Source organism: Vulpes vulpes, chromosome 3 (genome assembly GCF_048418805.1).
Source record: "Vulpes vulpes isolate BD-2025 chromosome 3, VulVul3, whole genome shotgun sequence".
Taxonomy (NCBI): Eukaryota; Metazoa; Chordata; class Mammalia; order Carnivora; family Canidae; genus Vulpes; species Vulpes vulpes.
Genome location: NC_132782.1, coordinates 14,447,037 through 14,462,977, shown reverse-complemented (window position 1 = coordinate 14,462,977; position 15,941 = coordinate 14,447,037). Strand labels below are relative to the sequence as shown.

Below are 15,941 nucleotides of genomic sequence, written 5' to 3'. Positions count from 1 at the left end.
TTGACTTTTTTGAGCCATAGTCCCTGCGTCCATAGGTTACAGGTGGTGGCGGTGTGCAGGTAAATGTTTAATGACCGGCTTACCCAAATACATAAACCCATGAATAAAATCCTGATTTGCTGGGAAACCTGGGTGGCTCAGTGGTTAAGGGTCCACTTCCTGGGTCCTGGGATCAAGTCCTGATTCAGGCTCCCCATGGGGAGCCTGCTTCTCCCTCTGCCTGTGTCTCTGTCTCTCTCTCCCTCTGTGTCTCTCATGACTAAATAAATAAAATCTTACAAAAAAAAAACAAACCTGATTTGTAGCCTTTGCTGATTCCCATGGAATAAATACTCTCACCACGGCGGATCTCAAGTTACCAACGCTACGGCACTGAACACAGAATTAGGAAGAAATGCCTAGTAGCACATCACCTTGAGTATTTCCATCAAGCACACACCATATGTGTAAATACCTCAAGAGCATAAGCAGTGGGAAAATGTAGGAAAGTAATTAGATGGTTTTGAGTATTACCTAAATTTTTAGATATAATTAAAAATCATAAGTTTGTATAATTTCTAATAATGTTAGTGTAATAACCAGCTTGCAGAATTTCAGAATATTAAACAATAAGTTGATACAGCTTTGTTCGGGCCACTGTTACGGCGCTTTCAGCTGAGCTTCGATGTTAATGAATTAATAATATGTATTAAAACGTCTTTAAACAGGGCAGCCCGGGTGGCTCAGCGGTTCAGCGTCGCCTTCAGCCCAGGGTGTGACCCTGGAGACCCGGGATCGAGTCCCACGTCGGGCTCCCTGCGTGGAGCCTGCTTCTCCCTCTGCCTGTCTCTCTGCCCCTGTGTGTGTGTGTGTGTGTGTCTCATAAATAAATAAAATCTTTAAAATAAATAAATGAAATGTCTTTAAACAGAAGCTTGGATAAAACAAGGTTATATCTTGATTTTTTTGATAAAAATGTCATGACCACAGGGTTACAGGAACCTAAGCCTGTATTTCTCATGGAAGCGATGGCTCACGAAGGCTTTCTAGAAGGTCACCACTGCGAATAGCAAGAGTGAGGTGCATCTGCCTTTTCGGGGTCCGCTTGGTTGGGTGGCTGTGCTGGGCGGGATGCCCCGCAGGGGGTCGCCACTGCACTTCCCGTACCCAGGGGGGTGGTGGGGGTGGTGGGGTGAGGTGGAGGGTGGTGGGGTGGAGGGTTGGGGGGTGGTGGGGTAGGGGGGTGAGGGGGGGCTGTGCGCAGCCAGGCAGGCTGGCCCAGAGGCTGGGAGCCCTGCGAACAGTGAGCATTGTCCGAGGCTCGCCTCCTCCATGTGATCACCCACCAGCCCCCCCACCCTGGGGGGCCCAGGGCCACCCGGGAAGGGTGCTAAGCAGCAACAGGAAAGGACATTCAGCCGGGGAGTCCGGTCCTCCCTAGGGTCCCCCTGCCCACGACGGCCCATCTGTCAGCGGTTTTCCGACCACTTTCCTCCGAGGCCCCGGAAGCCTTTCCTCCCGGGGCTTGGCACCTCCTCAGCAGAAGCTTCCACCCCTTGTCCTCTGCTGGGACTTCGTTCATTGCCTGTGGGCTGAACCCTCAGGAGCCCTTAGTCCTTCCTGCTTCCAGTGGCCACCTGCCGCCCATGGCCCAGCCCGCTGTGTGGCCCCGACCCCCGCGCACCCCACCGACCGCCAAGAGGCTGGAGCCCTTCTTTCCATCGCGGTGGGGATGGGCCGATGTCTCTCTCCTTCAGGACGGCGACACCCCCGGCTATGCTGCTCCCTGCTTGGATTCCTGAAAGGACTCCCATTACTCTTATTCCTAGAACTTGCTCCCCTCCCGCGGAGACAGGCCTTATATGATCCGACCCTTCCTAACTCCCAACGTTGTCACCCACCCTCTCGCCTTTCTTTCTTTTGCTTCATCACATCGGCCCTCTTGCTGCTCTTTGAGCCTCCAGCGTGTCCCCATCTCGGAGCCTTTGTGTTCAGGGCCCCGCTGCCCGCCCCGAGACCGCCCAGGGCCCTGGCCCTCGCAGCAGGTGTAGGCCCAGCTCACCTGTCCCTGGGGGGTCAGAGGGCCCGTCTGAAGAGCCCTGGCAGTCACCATGCAACACTTTGTTGCTTCATTAATTTTGCTCTTGCTCCCAGTGCGATGGCCTGGCAGGCCGGGCTCTCCCGCCCAGGCCTCAGGGCCCAGCCCCACGGCCTGTACCCCGGGAGCTGGGATCGGGGCTTTTAGACGGGGAGGGGCCCCTTCCACCCAGGCTCTGTGTGGACACAGCCTGAGGGCCCCAGAAGGAGGCTGCATACATGAATCACTGCTTATGGCCGAAGATGGAGGATGTGGACTTTCTGCGATTAACAATACCCTTCAAACTTTGTTTTGTCCCTTTTTGTTGGAAAAATGAGACTAGCATAAAAATTACATCAGTGGTGAAAAAGAAAGAGGCTTGGGGGGGGCCCGATCCGGTCTGAGTGGCACCGAGAAAGGAGAGGTTGGGGCGGAGGCGGGGACGCGGAGCAGTGACCCTGACCCTGCAGCCCCGCCTCCAGCACCGGGGATCGGGAGGTCCTGGGTTCAAGGCTCCCGGTCTGTGGTCTGGGTTCCGCGGCCGAGCCAACTAGCCCTCACGCTTTTTTTTTTTTTTTGGTTTTTGCTTTCTTTCTCTTCCACACCGGTGCTCGCCACCTGGGTCTTCAGGGCCTGGAAGGATTCCCGGCGCCCTGGGGCCCCGCGGGGGCGTGCGGGCGGTGAGGGCGCAGGTGCGAGCCCAAGCCGGGCTGCTCGCTGTAGCCTTGGCCACAAACGGCCCCGCCGTGCACGCGGCCCCGTGGTGCACACGGCCCTGTGGTGCACGCGGCCCCGCCGTACAACATCCCCCCGCCGTGCACGCGGCCCCGCGTTCAAGTCAAACAGGCCAGGCCAAGCTCTTGCCTAACGAGCTGCTTCAAACTCACCGGCCGCGACTTGGCGCCTGGGGCTCGTCCCGCCGCCCCCCAGCAGCCCTGCGCTGTTTTCTCGGCTCTTGTGTTTCTAGGCGCTTCTGCAAGCCCAGCCCCCCCCCCCCCCCATGCACCTTCTCTGCGCTCAGGCGGTGGCCTCCCTGCCGGGCCCGCCGCAGCCCCCGGGCAATGCGGGGTTCGGGTTCGGGTTCAGGGCTGGGCCCGGGCGCTCTCTCCCGAGGGGGTGAGGGGGTGAGGGGGTGAGGGGTGCCGACGCCCGGGGCGCGCAGCTGCGTGGGGGCCCTGCGCTCCTCCAGCACCGGTGCGCCCGGCAGGCCAGGCCCGGGGCTGGGGGGAGCTCCGGGGTGGCTCAGGGGGCTCCGGGGGGGCTCTAGGGGGTTCCGGGGGGCCCAGGGAGCTCCGGGGGGCCTGGGGGTTCCAGGGGGCCTGGGGGTGTTCCAGGGGTGTTCCGGGGGACGTGGGGGTGTTCCAAGGGGTTCCAGGGGGCCTGGGGGTGTTCCAGGGGGTCCGGGGGCGCTCTGGGAGGTTCCAGGAGGCTCCGGGGGGCCTGGGGGTGTTCCAGGGGGTCCGGGGGCTACGCGGGCTGCTCTGCTTGCCCCCCCCAGCTCCCCCCAGCCCCCCCCAGCACCGGCAGCCTCCTGGGGGCCGAGAAAGCAGGGAGCGGTCGGGGTCTGCGCCCCGCAGGGCAGCCCCGGAGGTCGCAGCTCCCCCGCCTGCCGGCCCCCTTCCGTGTAGGGTCCCCGCTCTTGCCCACGCCTCTCACCGCTGTCCCCTTTTTTTTTTTTAAACACTGATTGATTCATGAGAGACGCACACAGAGCGCGGCAGGCCCAGGCCGAGGGAGGGCGGGCTCGGTGCGGGGCGCCCACGCGGGACTCGATCCCGGGTCGCAGGGTCACGGCCTGGGCTGCGGGCGGCGCTCACCGCTCACCGCTCACCGCCGGGCCCGGGCGCCGCGTAGTTTCCATTAACGCTCCTGTTGGCGCCGGCCCGGCTGCCCCGGCTCTGGAGACCTTAGCAGAAGAGCAGCCGGGGAAGAGGGTGACCCCGGGAGGAAGGGAAGCGGCCGCGGAGGGCTGGGGGGCGCGCGGGGAGCGAGGGATGCTTCCTGTTGCTGCGCCCTGGCCGCCTCAGTGCTGCTGCTTATACTTTGTAAAAATCCGTGCGGGCGGGTATATTAGAAGTGTTCTCTCTATAAATGATATTTAATATTTTTTCCAGAATGAAGCCCTGCAGGAAAGCTAACATTAAAGTTTTTAGGTCGGGCGCCTGGGGGGCTCAGCGGGGGAGCATGTGCCTCGGGCCCAGGGCATGACCCCAGGGTCCCGGGATCGAGTCCCGCATCGGGCTCCCTGCATGGAGCCTGCTTCTCCCTCTGCCTGTGTCTCTGTCTCTCTCTCTCTCTCTCTGTGACTATCATAAATAAAAAAATTAAAAAATAAATATAAAATGCAGAGGTTTATTATTCACGGGTCACAGGGGAGGTACACACAGCAAGCCCCAAGGGCCAGGCAGGCTGAAGGCAGAGACAGGACCTGGGCACCTGCCTTTATTAGGGTCCCACCTTCCTACTTCATCTTTGTCAGGGCTTTGGACTCCCTGGGCTAAGTGAGGCTGGATGGGTCAATTCAAAAGAGTGGGGTTTTGGCAAACCCCGTGGCGCTCTCACCTAAGGGGCAAGGAGGCATGGAGGCCCCAGGAGGTCGTGGAGACTGTTGACCCAAGGGCTGCTCTCCAGGACGTGCACCTGCTTGAGGGGCGAGGGTCAGTTCAAGGTCCCCACAGGCCACCTTGCAAACAGGATGGACGCTCCGGCAGCAATACTATGGAGCAGCTTGGCTAAGTTCCTGACAAAACAACATACATATGTAACATGTAAATATAATACAACCTGGGATTTAAGCGAAGTGAGCCGGAAACTGGCAGCATGATGTGTGCCCGGAAAGAACTGTTGTCCAGGATGACGTGACGTAGTACCAGCACAAGCGGAGTAGCGCTGACAAAAGGTCATTTACACGTTCCTCTTAATACTTATCTTTATTATGAAAGTGTTTCCAAAGTAAAATGATCCTCATAATAATGATTGCTTCCAGAGATCAAGAACAAATAATTATATTTTCATATAAAAATCAGCAAAACACAGTTAACAATACATAAAATAATTCTAATTGGCTAACAGTACATCATTCCACTTCTGACAGAGATGCTCAAGCACTGAATTGTCTCAAGAAAACATGTAAGAGTTTGTCACCTATCCTATTTCTCACTGCAAATTGAAAAAAAATCAAATCCCCAAACGAACCCTCTCCCCCTTGCTTGACAACGAATGGCTACAGAGGTGACCGATTCTGTGCACCCACCAAAAGATGATGAGAATCACAGGCTTAGAAGCTTCACGAAACTTTTGGAAATCAATCTTGGAGGGGGGGATTCCATCTTTAAATTAATGAATCTCTAAGTCAAAGTCCCAGAATTGCCACATAACTAACTGTTCCTATTACAGAGCTAATTTATCTTTGGCAACTAATCATTAAAAGCCTCTAATTTCTCAAGGGCAGTTTTACAACGACAGTTTAAAAAAATTACTAGAGATCCAAGAGAAAAAAGATGATCTGTATAAAATCTAATTTTTCACTTAACACAGAAATCATACCAATAGCTGTTGTCCCTGGTTTCCAGGCCATGCCACATATAGCAAAATAGGAAACCAAGCTTTCATGGGCACGAGACTTTTTAAGAAAAATGGAATCAGAGAAAGAAGAGTGGTAAAGCAACTGATCCAAAGTCTTTTGGGAAGTTGATAGCAGATAAGTGACAATATTTTGGTTTCCTCTTATCAAGAGTTCCAGGAGGCTGAGAGGAATGTGGGTGGATGAGATGAACAACACAGATCTTGGGCTAACCGTCCCCTCCCGTCAGTTCCTGGCAATCTTGATAAGAGTCTTGTGAAGACACTGTAAGATGTGCCATCTGGCTGCAGAGACTTTTACTTCTTGGATCTGATGGGGTCTTAGCTTGTGGCCATTTGCTAAGCCATTCCTTTCAAAGGCTTCAGGCTGAATGAACTTAAGTTAGAAATAGCTGGAAAAGGCTAAGGGTCTCCTTTGGGTGTCCACGGATCTTACAAACTGTTACTTATGATGCTTTATGTTTCCTAGGTAAGTTTTCTCCAAGAAAACCAGCATCAGGTATGCTCCCTCTGAGTACACTGTTAGACATTACAACAGCACAGAGTGGACACACGGGCCTCCTCGCATCTACTAGGCACCCCTTAGGGGAGGGGAGGGGACCGTGCACACAAAGGCAGACCACAGGGTCCTCTTCTGGCCTGCTACAATCAAAAACTACACAGTGTGGCCACAGTAAACCAGTACTATCTGCTGCATGTGCATGAATTCAAGAATTGCTTATGGTCACTGCGGGGTTTCCTTTCAGGAGCAGCATGCTAGACAGCAAGTGCAATAATCAGAGCTAACTGCATTTTCTCTTCCCATACAAGTTACTTAAAAACTAAGTGCCTTGTCATCACTTTTTCATCAGGCTGACTTTGATCTAATTTGGTTTTTTCTTACATTTCAGGGATACTAATACTTATCTACAAAGCAGGAAATCAGCCAAAGACAAAGAAAAAAAAAAAGTAAGCTAATTAGTATCTTAAGACCTCAAATATCCCAGAAAATGTAAACATTTAACCTTTTATTTCCAAAGGATTTCTTGAAGCCTCTCTGGACATAACGACAGCATCACATACACAAACAGAATCTCTTAACACCTTTGGAATTATTCTGTACACTGCAAATTAAGAATACTCAAATATTCAGGCAACTTTGGCATTAACATTTCTAAGAAAGCGACAAAAATAACTATCAATACAAAGTCATGAACAGAAGGAGAACAATCATGGGCGTCCACAAAGTTCTCTCTGAAGGGCTCTTTTGCAAAGATTCAGGAGAACTGAACCGAAATCTCATTTTTTATTTCAGCCTAAATAACAGTGAGGTTCAAATACACCAAGTGGGAGGTCCAGACCCTTTTTGCCTAAGGTTAAAGCATTCAGTTTGCTCAAATGCAACCTCAATCAAATACTCAGAATGGGATGTTGGCAACAGAACTGGACATTTTGAGGTTCACCCACGATTTTGGATAAATGTGGTCTGATTTTATCTCAGTGAAGAGTTATTTCTCTCACCCAACTGCTTGCTTTCTTTGGGGAGCCTACCCACCTTCCTACTTCATCTTTGTCAGTTACTTGTTCCATTATCTGATGGTACCTCGGGACACCATCTGTCTCGCAGCCTGGCAGGAGTTGGATGTTAATAAAATCTTGGGGTGAAACAGCAACCAAATTCCTTTTTTCTGACATTGACCTTAATCATCCCAAATACTGACAGTTACTCCTCTATTCTCCACATGTGCACCACTGAATTTGGAAATGTGAACTACATTTGGCTTATATGCTGACCTTAGGCCCTCTGTGATCTTAGCCTAAGGCAAGAGGCTGAAAGGATCCTACCAGTCTCAGCCGGGTGAGTGGCACAAACAGGAAGTTGAGAGGGAGGTGGGAAGTTTCTACTGTACATGGTGGATGGTTTTTAATGAAAAAAAAAAATATGGATAAGGATGAGTCAGTGCTATTTTGGTTTTATCATGTTTTTGGAGAAACATACATGTAACGTACATAGGTCACACATTTTCATGTCATCTATTGACCCAAGGTTCTACTTGACTTTCTACTTTTTTCTCCACTAAGAGATCTAGAAAAGCTATATAGCATTAGAGAATAAAATATTACTTTTTCTAGACTCCTTCCTACACACCCCTTGTTACCCTGGAAAGGTTTGAATACGACCAGGAGGAAGGAGATATCGACATGGGCTAAGTTAATTAATGGGAAACAACACTTTCAGTAACCTACAGTTGAATTTACAAAATACACTTCCAAAGCTATGGCCTGGCACAAGTAGAAGATAAGATAACTCACATATTTTTTTTCTCTCAGTCTTATCATGCCACCATGGGGGAGGAGTAGACAGAAATATATTATTTTTCATCCTAACAGGTCTACAAACACCACTTTGATTAATCAAAAAGAACTCTCTGCCCTAAAATGGAAAAATGAAATAAAAATCTATGGATACACTGGGGACTGTATTAATGTATCGGTCACTGAAGCTCTGAGTATTCTCAGTCCTCCTTGGAAGTGACTTTTGGGAAAAACAAAAGATTGCTTAGATTTGTATTTGCTGAGGACAGACTCAATTTACTTCATTTCATGCAACTCTGCTAAACCATTAATTTACAAGCCGATCTTCTGAAATTATTCTTCTGTGGTAGAGTATCAGATGATCCAAATGTGAACACACTGTGGTTCTCTGGTTTATTTCTCCCGTTGTGAGGACTTGCTCCAGACACTAAAGCAAGATACAATTCAGTCTTCTTTTCCATATTTTAGTTGATAAGAAAGGAAACTTTCACCTTCTTAACATTTTTCAGCTACATAACATGCTTGCTGCTACATTTTATATATCTGCCTTTTAGCAGATGTTCAGATGACGAACAAGTGTTTTTGATGTTTTATGACTGGTCTCAAGCCATCCACAAATTATACTCCTAGACACAGCCCTGTTTTGTGAAATAAAATAACAAGGCTTTATAAGAATAATTAGTTGCATCGTTTTCTCAATAAACAAGCAGATATATGTCTAAAGCTCTTCGATTATTACTATGGGCCTTACAGAAACAGACTCATATACAGGTGGGGAAAGATTTAATAGCCCGGTGTGAGGTTTTGTTTGGGAGTATTATTTTGACTATTAACTCACAGGTTGCAAATTGTGGGCACAAAGATTTATTTCAATGTTTTCAAAAATTTGAATGGCCATAAGAAGACACGCACTCCCTAGGATTTCTGCTCCTGTTGTCTTCACTATCATCTGACTCACAGATTTATGTTACTACCTTGTCGTTTTCGACTCTTGTTTTGTGTATGAAATAAGTGTTTGTAATACCTTTTTATTCCCTCTTACTGAAAGTTGGAAGAAAAGAGATAAAATCTTTGGCTTATGTGAATGGCTTTCTTATTTATACATACGTAACACTGCCAGGTAGGAGACTACAGCAACTTATTTTTTGGCAATCTTTCTCATTGCTGATATTGCCATAGTCCGGTATAATTTTTATCTTTTCTTTTTCTGGAAATAGCTCCGTTTGAATAAAAATTCCTGGAAACTGAACAAGTCTTCAAAGAAGCAAACCAAAGGACTTCAAGTGCAACACTGCTCAATTTCTAGCAACAGGAGAGTCACTATGGGTCATATTTAAGGAGAAAAGACAAACAGTAAAATCGTCCTTCTCCCATTGGCTTTATTTTGTTCGGAAAAATGAAAACATCAAGATCAAATACTAGATAGGCACTTCCTCGAATGCCGATTGCAATAAAGTGCTTTGCACTAGAGGTGACCTTTGCCAACTGTTCAAAGTCTCCTTTGCTGTGCCAAATTATACTTAGCTTCTCGACTATGGTAATTATAGGGGTAGTACTGAAACCTGGTTGAAATCAGCTATTCTCTTTCTGTTATTCTCAGATCACAGGACAAATTCCCAACAGTAAGAGTGACTTCACAGGTTTCAACGATGACCTTACGCAAATGTCTTCCTTCAGAGCCAGAGCACTGACCTCATAATAGGGAATAAACAAAGAAACGAAAAACCCCTACAAAGTTCACCTCCAACTAGTTACCATACTCATTGAAGACATCTTGGCCATGTGCACAAGAAATAACGTCTGTTCCAAAGCAATTCAATACAAAACAATTTTTTTCAAGTTCTCAAATAACCATACTGTTTAATTTGAAGTGCTAATTGACCATGAAGAGTGACAATTAAAAAGCCTAGCTCATTCTGTTTAAACTTTACACTGGGAAAATGGTCACTGAGACTATATAGGCAATTTCAAAACAGGCACTGTAACACAAAGAAAGCAAACCTGTTTGGAGCACTACGAGAATCTTGCGCTGGGTTTTGCTTGCTCTAAGTGACAAATAAAGCTGATGCTCCTATCGAACTGAGTTACAGCAATAGAAAGGGGTAGAAGCAGATGGCACATCTCCCTCACTGTCATGAACCCAGAGAGTAAAAGGAGTGAGGAAACCCTCTTTTGTCCGCAGATTTACAAACAAAAATGAAATATAAATAATATTCTAAGACAGTACAAATGCAAATACTGTTCCCTTGTGTCAATTACATACAGCATGCCTACATATAGAGAATGGTAATTCTTCTTCATTCACAGACAGGACATATGGCAGTGCACTATTCAAAATGCTTTGATAATCCTAATTTTTGTTTCTGGTGCTGAGATATAATGAAAGGAACTGCATTTGCAACTTATTAAATACTTCCAGGAACAAACAGTTCACTTTGTTCGGGACTTGTAGTTTTGAGTAATTAATCATCCACGGAGCAAGACCCAGTCAGGAGGTACCCATTGGTACCACTGGTCCCATTGGTGGTAGTCGCAGTGTGGGGGTTCTTCCCTGGAGGTTCTGAGTCTTCCTCATCTGAGCTAGACTCAATATCACTTCGATCATCCTTGGACACCTGTGGAATACAAGAAGATGAATGTAACCGACTCCTAAGGAATCATTAAGGTACAGCATGGTCAGAAGTACATGTACATGAAGGGACACAGAGCCAGATGTTAAAAATCGAAGAAGACAGGAACACTGCCATGATAGTTAGTTCTCCTTCAATGGATATATGCAATCTGAGTGACAAAGTCAGTTATCAAGGAATGGAATGGAGATGGATTTAGGCTTCACAGGAGCATGTCTAGACATGCTGACTTCTTTAAGGTACCTCTGGACAATGAGAATGTACTAGACCATTTTGGGAACCTGCTGGGTAAGGTCTAGTTTAAAATACTTCCCCCACAAAATCTATCGACCAGATCATCATGAATGGGCTTCCATTGTTCCAAAGTTCTTCAATCCTCTACCCAGTCTCATTATATAATGAAGATGGCAAGCTCAGGCACCAGCATATGCATTACCATAAGGGACTCCCCCCAAAAAAGTCACAGTCTAGCAAGGAAGTAATTTAGGGAGAGACTAAGAAAACACTCAACTACTTTTAAAATTAAAATAGTTTGAACCTCCTACTCTGTCTAAATGATGGTAAGCATTTTTACCAAATAGGCCTTAAGACCTCTGAGTAACTGAGCACCGTTTACTTATTTTCTGAGTGGGGTGGCAATAGGGACCTGGGCACCTGGGGGGCCTGGCTTCATAGAAGCTTTCCCAAATCTAGTTGCCTAGATTAGTTTCTCTAAGAAGTGCATCGGTAGTCTCCTGAGAGGTGTATCAGAATGAACTGGGGGCTTTTCCCCCTATCACATCCTCTCTGTGCCACCAGTGGCCCCAACTGGAGAAGCCACCTGTTGCTGCAGGACAACACCATCTCTGTCCAGTGGGTGGGGACAAGGTAAGAGCTCAGAACTGTTGCTACTTTCTAACCAGAAACAACCAATCAAATAAATATGGTAAAAATGGACTTCATGCCAATGCCCCTTGAGAGGAGACTGAACACACAAGAACCACCTCCAAGATGATTTAGATACAGAAAGACCAAAGGGACTGAATTATTTTCGATACTTGAACTTAAAAAAAAAAAAAAAGGCAAATGTGGGTCACCAAGACAGCATAATAGTAAAGCTTCACTATACTGAGAAATCCACTGGTCAAAAGCCACTAATAAGAAAGAAAATGCCAGTTTCAGAGAGTGACCGATTTATATTTGCATGCTTAGTAAGATTATTTGCAATTGCATTTGGAAAAAAGTCTATACTTATGTTACTTTCAAGGAAAGGAATAATTTAAAACGTCTCAAAATAACTCCTAGAAAAACAGAGTCCGTAACCCACGGCCAAGATGAATCTAACTGTCGTAGGTGAACTGCAAGGGCAGTTATGATATTCTGAAGCCTGACATCCGCAATGAAATTAACAATCGTCTCTCCTTAAGACTGAAGGAACAATCTGGAGAGAAGACCAGAGGTCTGGTGGAAACAGCAATGCAATAAGGATACAAGTAATCGAATCCACCTGCGTCCTCAGTTATTGGTACCATGCTGATAGCATTGTGTATGTTGATGTCATCTGTATCCAGAGGAGGAAAAGGAGTGTTTTTTTTTTAACAGAAACACACTGCTCATTTTAAAGAGTAAGAGGTCACAGAAAAAAAAAATCAACTTCCACCTCTAAACAATTAATTCATCAAAATATTTTGGATTTGTATAAGAGCTGATGCTGAGAACTGGCTGCACAGTACGTGATTGTGATGTCCTGAGCCCCATGGAAGGAGCCAGCTCCATTTACCTATTATGTCACCGAGGACAAGGTAGTCAGGGCAGACCAGGGAACAGCTGATGCACAGGCCTCCATTCTGGACCATGGGGATCCTCTCTGCAATTTAGTTCTGCTTCTACTTCACTTTTGTCTATTTCTGTTTTTTTTTTTTTTAAGCAAACATGTTAAACACTAATGAAAATATTCCTCTCCTTCTGTTGGAACATTGGAAAATTTAGCAGAGTGCAAGCTCACACAATGGGTCCTCACTGAGCTGTTTCTAGTATCCTTTGTACCTGGTGGGAGCTACACTTCAGTTAAAGCCTCTGGTCAGTGCCAGCTTATTAGCTAGAGCAATATGCAGGGAAACAAAAGCATCTAAGGGCCCCTCCAACAGGCTGAAGTGGCACCCAGAACAAGGACAGAGAGAGAGGTATGAGGAACTTACATGTAAAGGGTTCCACTTCCCAGCCTTCCACGGTAGCAGAAGGAAGAGAATAAACAATGAAAGTAAGAAAATGTCACAGAGAATGTTCTGGAAAAGTCACTGTTCCCAAGAAACATTATTTGAATCATGAGTCCACATTTAAACAAAGAGATTTAATTAAATTTTCTTGGAAAAATCATAAATGGGGATATTGCATCAAGCAACCCTTCTCATAAAAGGGAAGACGTTATTAAATTTCTGTTCGGTACAAGTTTAATCAGAGAAGGATCATAGGAGACAGAGGGAGAGAAAGAACACAACAAATAACATGGCATCATTAAACCTAAAATTATAAATGCAGATTGGTGGGGGTCATCAGCCAAGCAATGCTACAACTTAAAAAAATTAAACAGAAGAAAATGAAAATTTGGTTTGTGTTTCCAGGAGTTTATGATAAATTAATGAAGGAAAACATACAAGTTTTCACGAAATTTGAAATAACAATGTTATTGTTGATTAGGAAGAACCAAAACACATAATTTTCTGGGACATATCAGAAACAGTTAAGTTTGACCTTACCTTGCCTTTTGAAATAGCTTTGCAAGCTATTTTTACAATCAAGTAAGACCAGAAGCAGTTCAAGCCTTGGATTAGCAACAGCAGTAGATTAAAAACCCACCAGGAAGGGTAAGGTCCAACGATCTCCCAGCTTTCAAATAACGTGGTATTTAACACCCTAAGGAAAAAAGAGAAAGTGATCACGGAACACAGCTTTCACTCTGCTTTCAAAGGAACCTCATTTACTGCACAGAATCTCAAAGCCAATGATACCCACTAAGGGTCCCACCCTGCAAGGACGGTCTGAAGTCTGACCAGGTACCTAGGAGAGTTCTCATTGGAACGATTTCCCTGGTGTCCTAACATTCATTTAATTCTAGCCTGACCCACGTGCTTCCGCTCCTCTTTCACGGGCTGTCATTTCTTCTGTTAATTTCCATCATATATTTGGTCGTGATTCTCTCTCTTGCTACTTGTTAAAAGGCCTGTTCCGTCTTCAAAGTTACTTTTGGTCTTTAAGGGTGAGGAATACCATTCAACAACATAACAGTGCAAGAAAAAAAAAGGTTAAGTAATTCCAGAAACGCTCGTTAGTAAGTTTAAACTGTATGTGTAGCACAGTGGTGCTTAGACCTAATCCCTGTCCTCAAGTGGTTTACAGTCTAGTTGGCGAGACCCTACAACATACTTAGTTCTGTAAGCCTTCCTCTGGGAAAGTGACAATTGAAAGATACCATTTTGAATTGATGCTTGAGATGAGTATTGGAATGATTTTTTAAAAGATTTTTTATTTGAGAGAGAGAGTGTGTGTGTGTGAGCGAGTGAGCACACAAGCAAGGGGAGGGGCAGAGGGAGAAGCAGACCCCCCAGTGAGCAGGGAGCTGGACAGGGGCAGGTGGGCAGGGGCAGGTGGGGAGTGTGGGCTTGATCCCAGGACCCTGAGATCATGACCTGAGCAGAGGGCAGACACTTAACTGGCTGAGCCACCCAGGCACCTGGAATGATTTTTTAAAAAATTATTTGGATATAAATGGACGTCATTTTAAGAATGTATACATGAGGTAGGCAAATGTATTTGAAGTAGTTGGTTCTCTCAGTAATCTACCATCAGGCCAGGATGGAGGAGCGGCCACCTGGGGCAGGTATATGAGGGCTGGTTTCAGTGCTGTGCTCTTGTCTCTGCTCTGCTTTCTCCTATGCCTTTAGAAGTTGATTCATGCCTTCTGGACTCCGTTGCTGCCATAAGAGAAGTGCGGTACCCACAGAATTTCGCAATCACTCTGGCTTCCTTGCTTTCCTCCTTAGCTTACGGCAGGACTTTGGAGATCTAAGGATGTTGGCAGAACTCATCTAAGTGTATCTCTACCATCTGCCACTGCAGCGCTTGCTGGGACCCTGCTGGAGATGCTAGGTGGACAACACTTAGTGGCTAAGGGGTAGGGATGGAAACCTTGTAAGACACCGAGCACTCCTGCAAGAACAGAAGGCAGGTATACAGAAAATTTTAATATAAGAAAGAATGTGATGAGTGCTTTGAGAGAGGTTAAGAAAAGTACTTTGTCAGGTCACAAAAGGAAAAAACCTCCCTTGATGTGCAGTTGAGATAAGAGGAAAAGAGAAAAGGAGAGTGAACAGTAGACCCAAACAGGCTCCCCATCCCTAGTTTCAGCAACCCACGTTTACAGGCCAGAATGAGATGCACAGAGTGTGTCTGTAATCCTGTCACACTGGTTGTCTCTCAAGAACAATGAACAATAAACATGGATGCTAAAATCTCAAAATCAATAGTATGGCATTAAATTTGACAATTCATTACAAAGTACATTACTCTACATTATAGAATTCATTCTGGTGGAAGGGGACAATATTAGGAAATCTATTAATATAAATGTATTACACACCCATAGGCCAAATTGGGACAAACCTAATTATTTAAAAAACCCTGAAAGACATTTGGTAATGTTCAATTCCCCACTGCTGATGTTTAAAAACTAGAACGGAAAGGATTTCCTTAATATGATTTTTATTCAACTCAAGTCAGCCATTGTCATCATATTTAACAACACCGAATTACTGCCTTTGTAATCAGGTACAAACCACAGCCAGCCAGCATCACCAGTATTACTTAACACTGTTTGGAAAGTTCTGGCCTTGAGTATGGTAGAAAATCAAAGACTTCATTTCAAATACATAAACATTAAATTTCTATAACTGTTTTTGAAACAGCAATCAAAATTTCCAATAATAGGGAATGGTTAAGAAATTAGTTTTTATTCTTATTCCAGAAATTATGAACTCCCTCAAGAATTAAACATGTTTCAAGAGTTTCTTATGATAGACAAAAATATGTACTATCACCTCAACTTCATAAAATAAATACTGTTGACCCGTGAACAACATAGGTTAGGTATACCAGCTTTCTATGCAGTCAAAAATCTGTGTATAACTTTTGGCTCTCCTAAAACTTAGCTACTAATAGCCTTCTGTAGGCTGGAAACCTTACTAATAACAAAGAGTCAATATACATTTTGTATATTATATGTATTATATACTGTCTTATTACCATAAAGTTAGCTAGAGAAAAGAATTAAGAAAATAATAAGGAAGAGAACATTTATTTAAGTACTGTATTTATTGAAAAAAAAATCCATATATGAGTGGGCC

The 15,941-nt window shown here is 45.6% G+C and overlaps 1 protein-coding gene across 2 annotated transcripts in view; it reads right to left on the bottom strand.

The window, feature by feature from the left end:
• Positions 1 to 4,971: 4,971 nt before the first annotated feature.
• The window catches only part of CERS6 (ceramide synthase 6), a 300,799-nt gene continuing 289,829 nt past the window's right edge, over positions 4,972 to 15,941 (bottom strand). Inside the window, exons 9-11 of one of the 2 annotated variants that reach the window (XM_025994106.2) lie at positions 13,299 to 13,455; positions 12,741 to 12,764; positions 4,972 to 10,548 (exon numbers count right to left, since the gene is read on the bottom strand). In XM_025994106.2, the coding sequence (XP_025849891.1) occupies positions 10,396 to 10,548; positions 12,741 to 12,764; positions 13,299 to 13,455 (334 nt within the window). In that variant the 3' untranslated portion in view covers positions 4,972 to 10,395. The remainder of the gene's footprint in view (positions 10,549 to 12,740; positions 12,765 to 13,298; positions 13,456 to 15,941) is intronic. The other variant, XM_025994107.2, reaches the window with a different exon arrangement.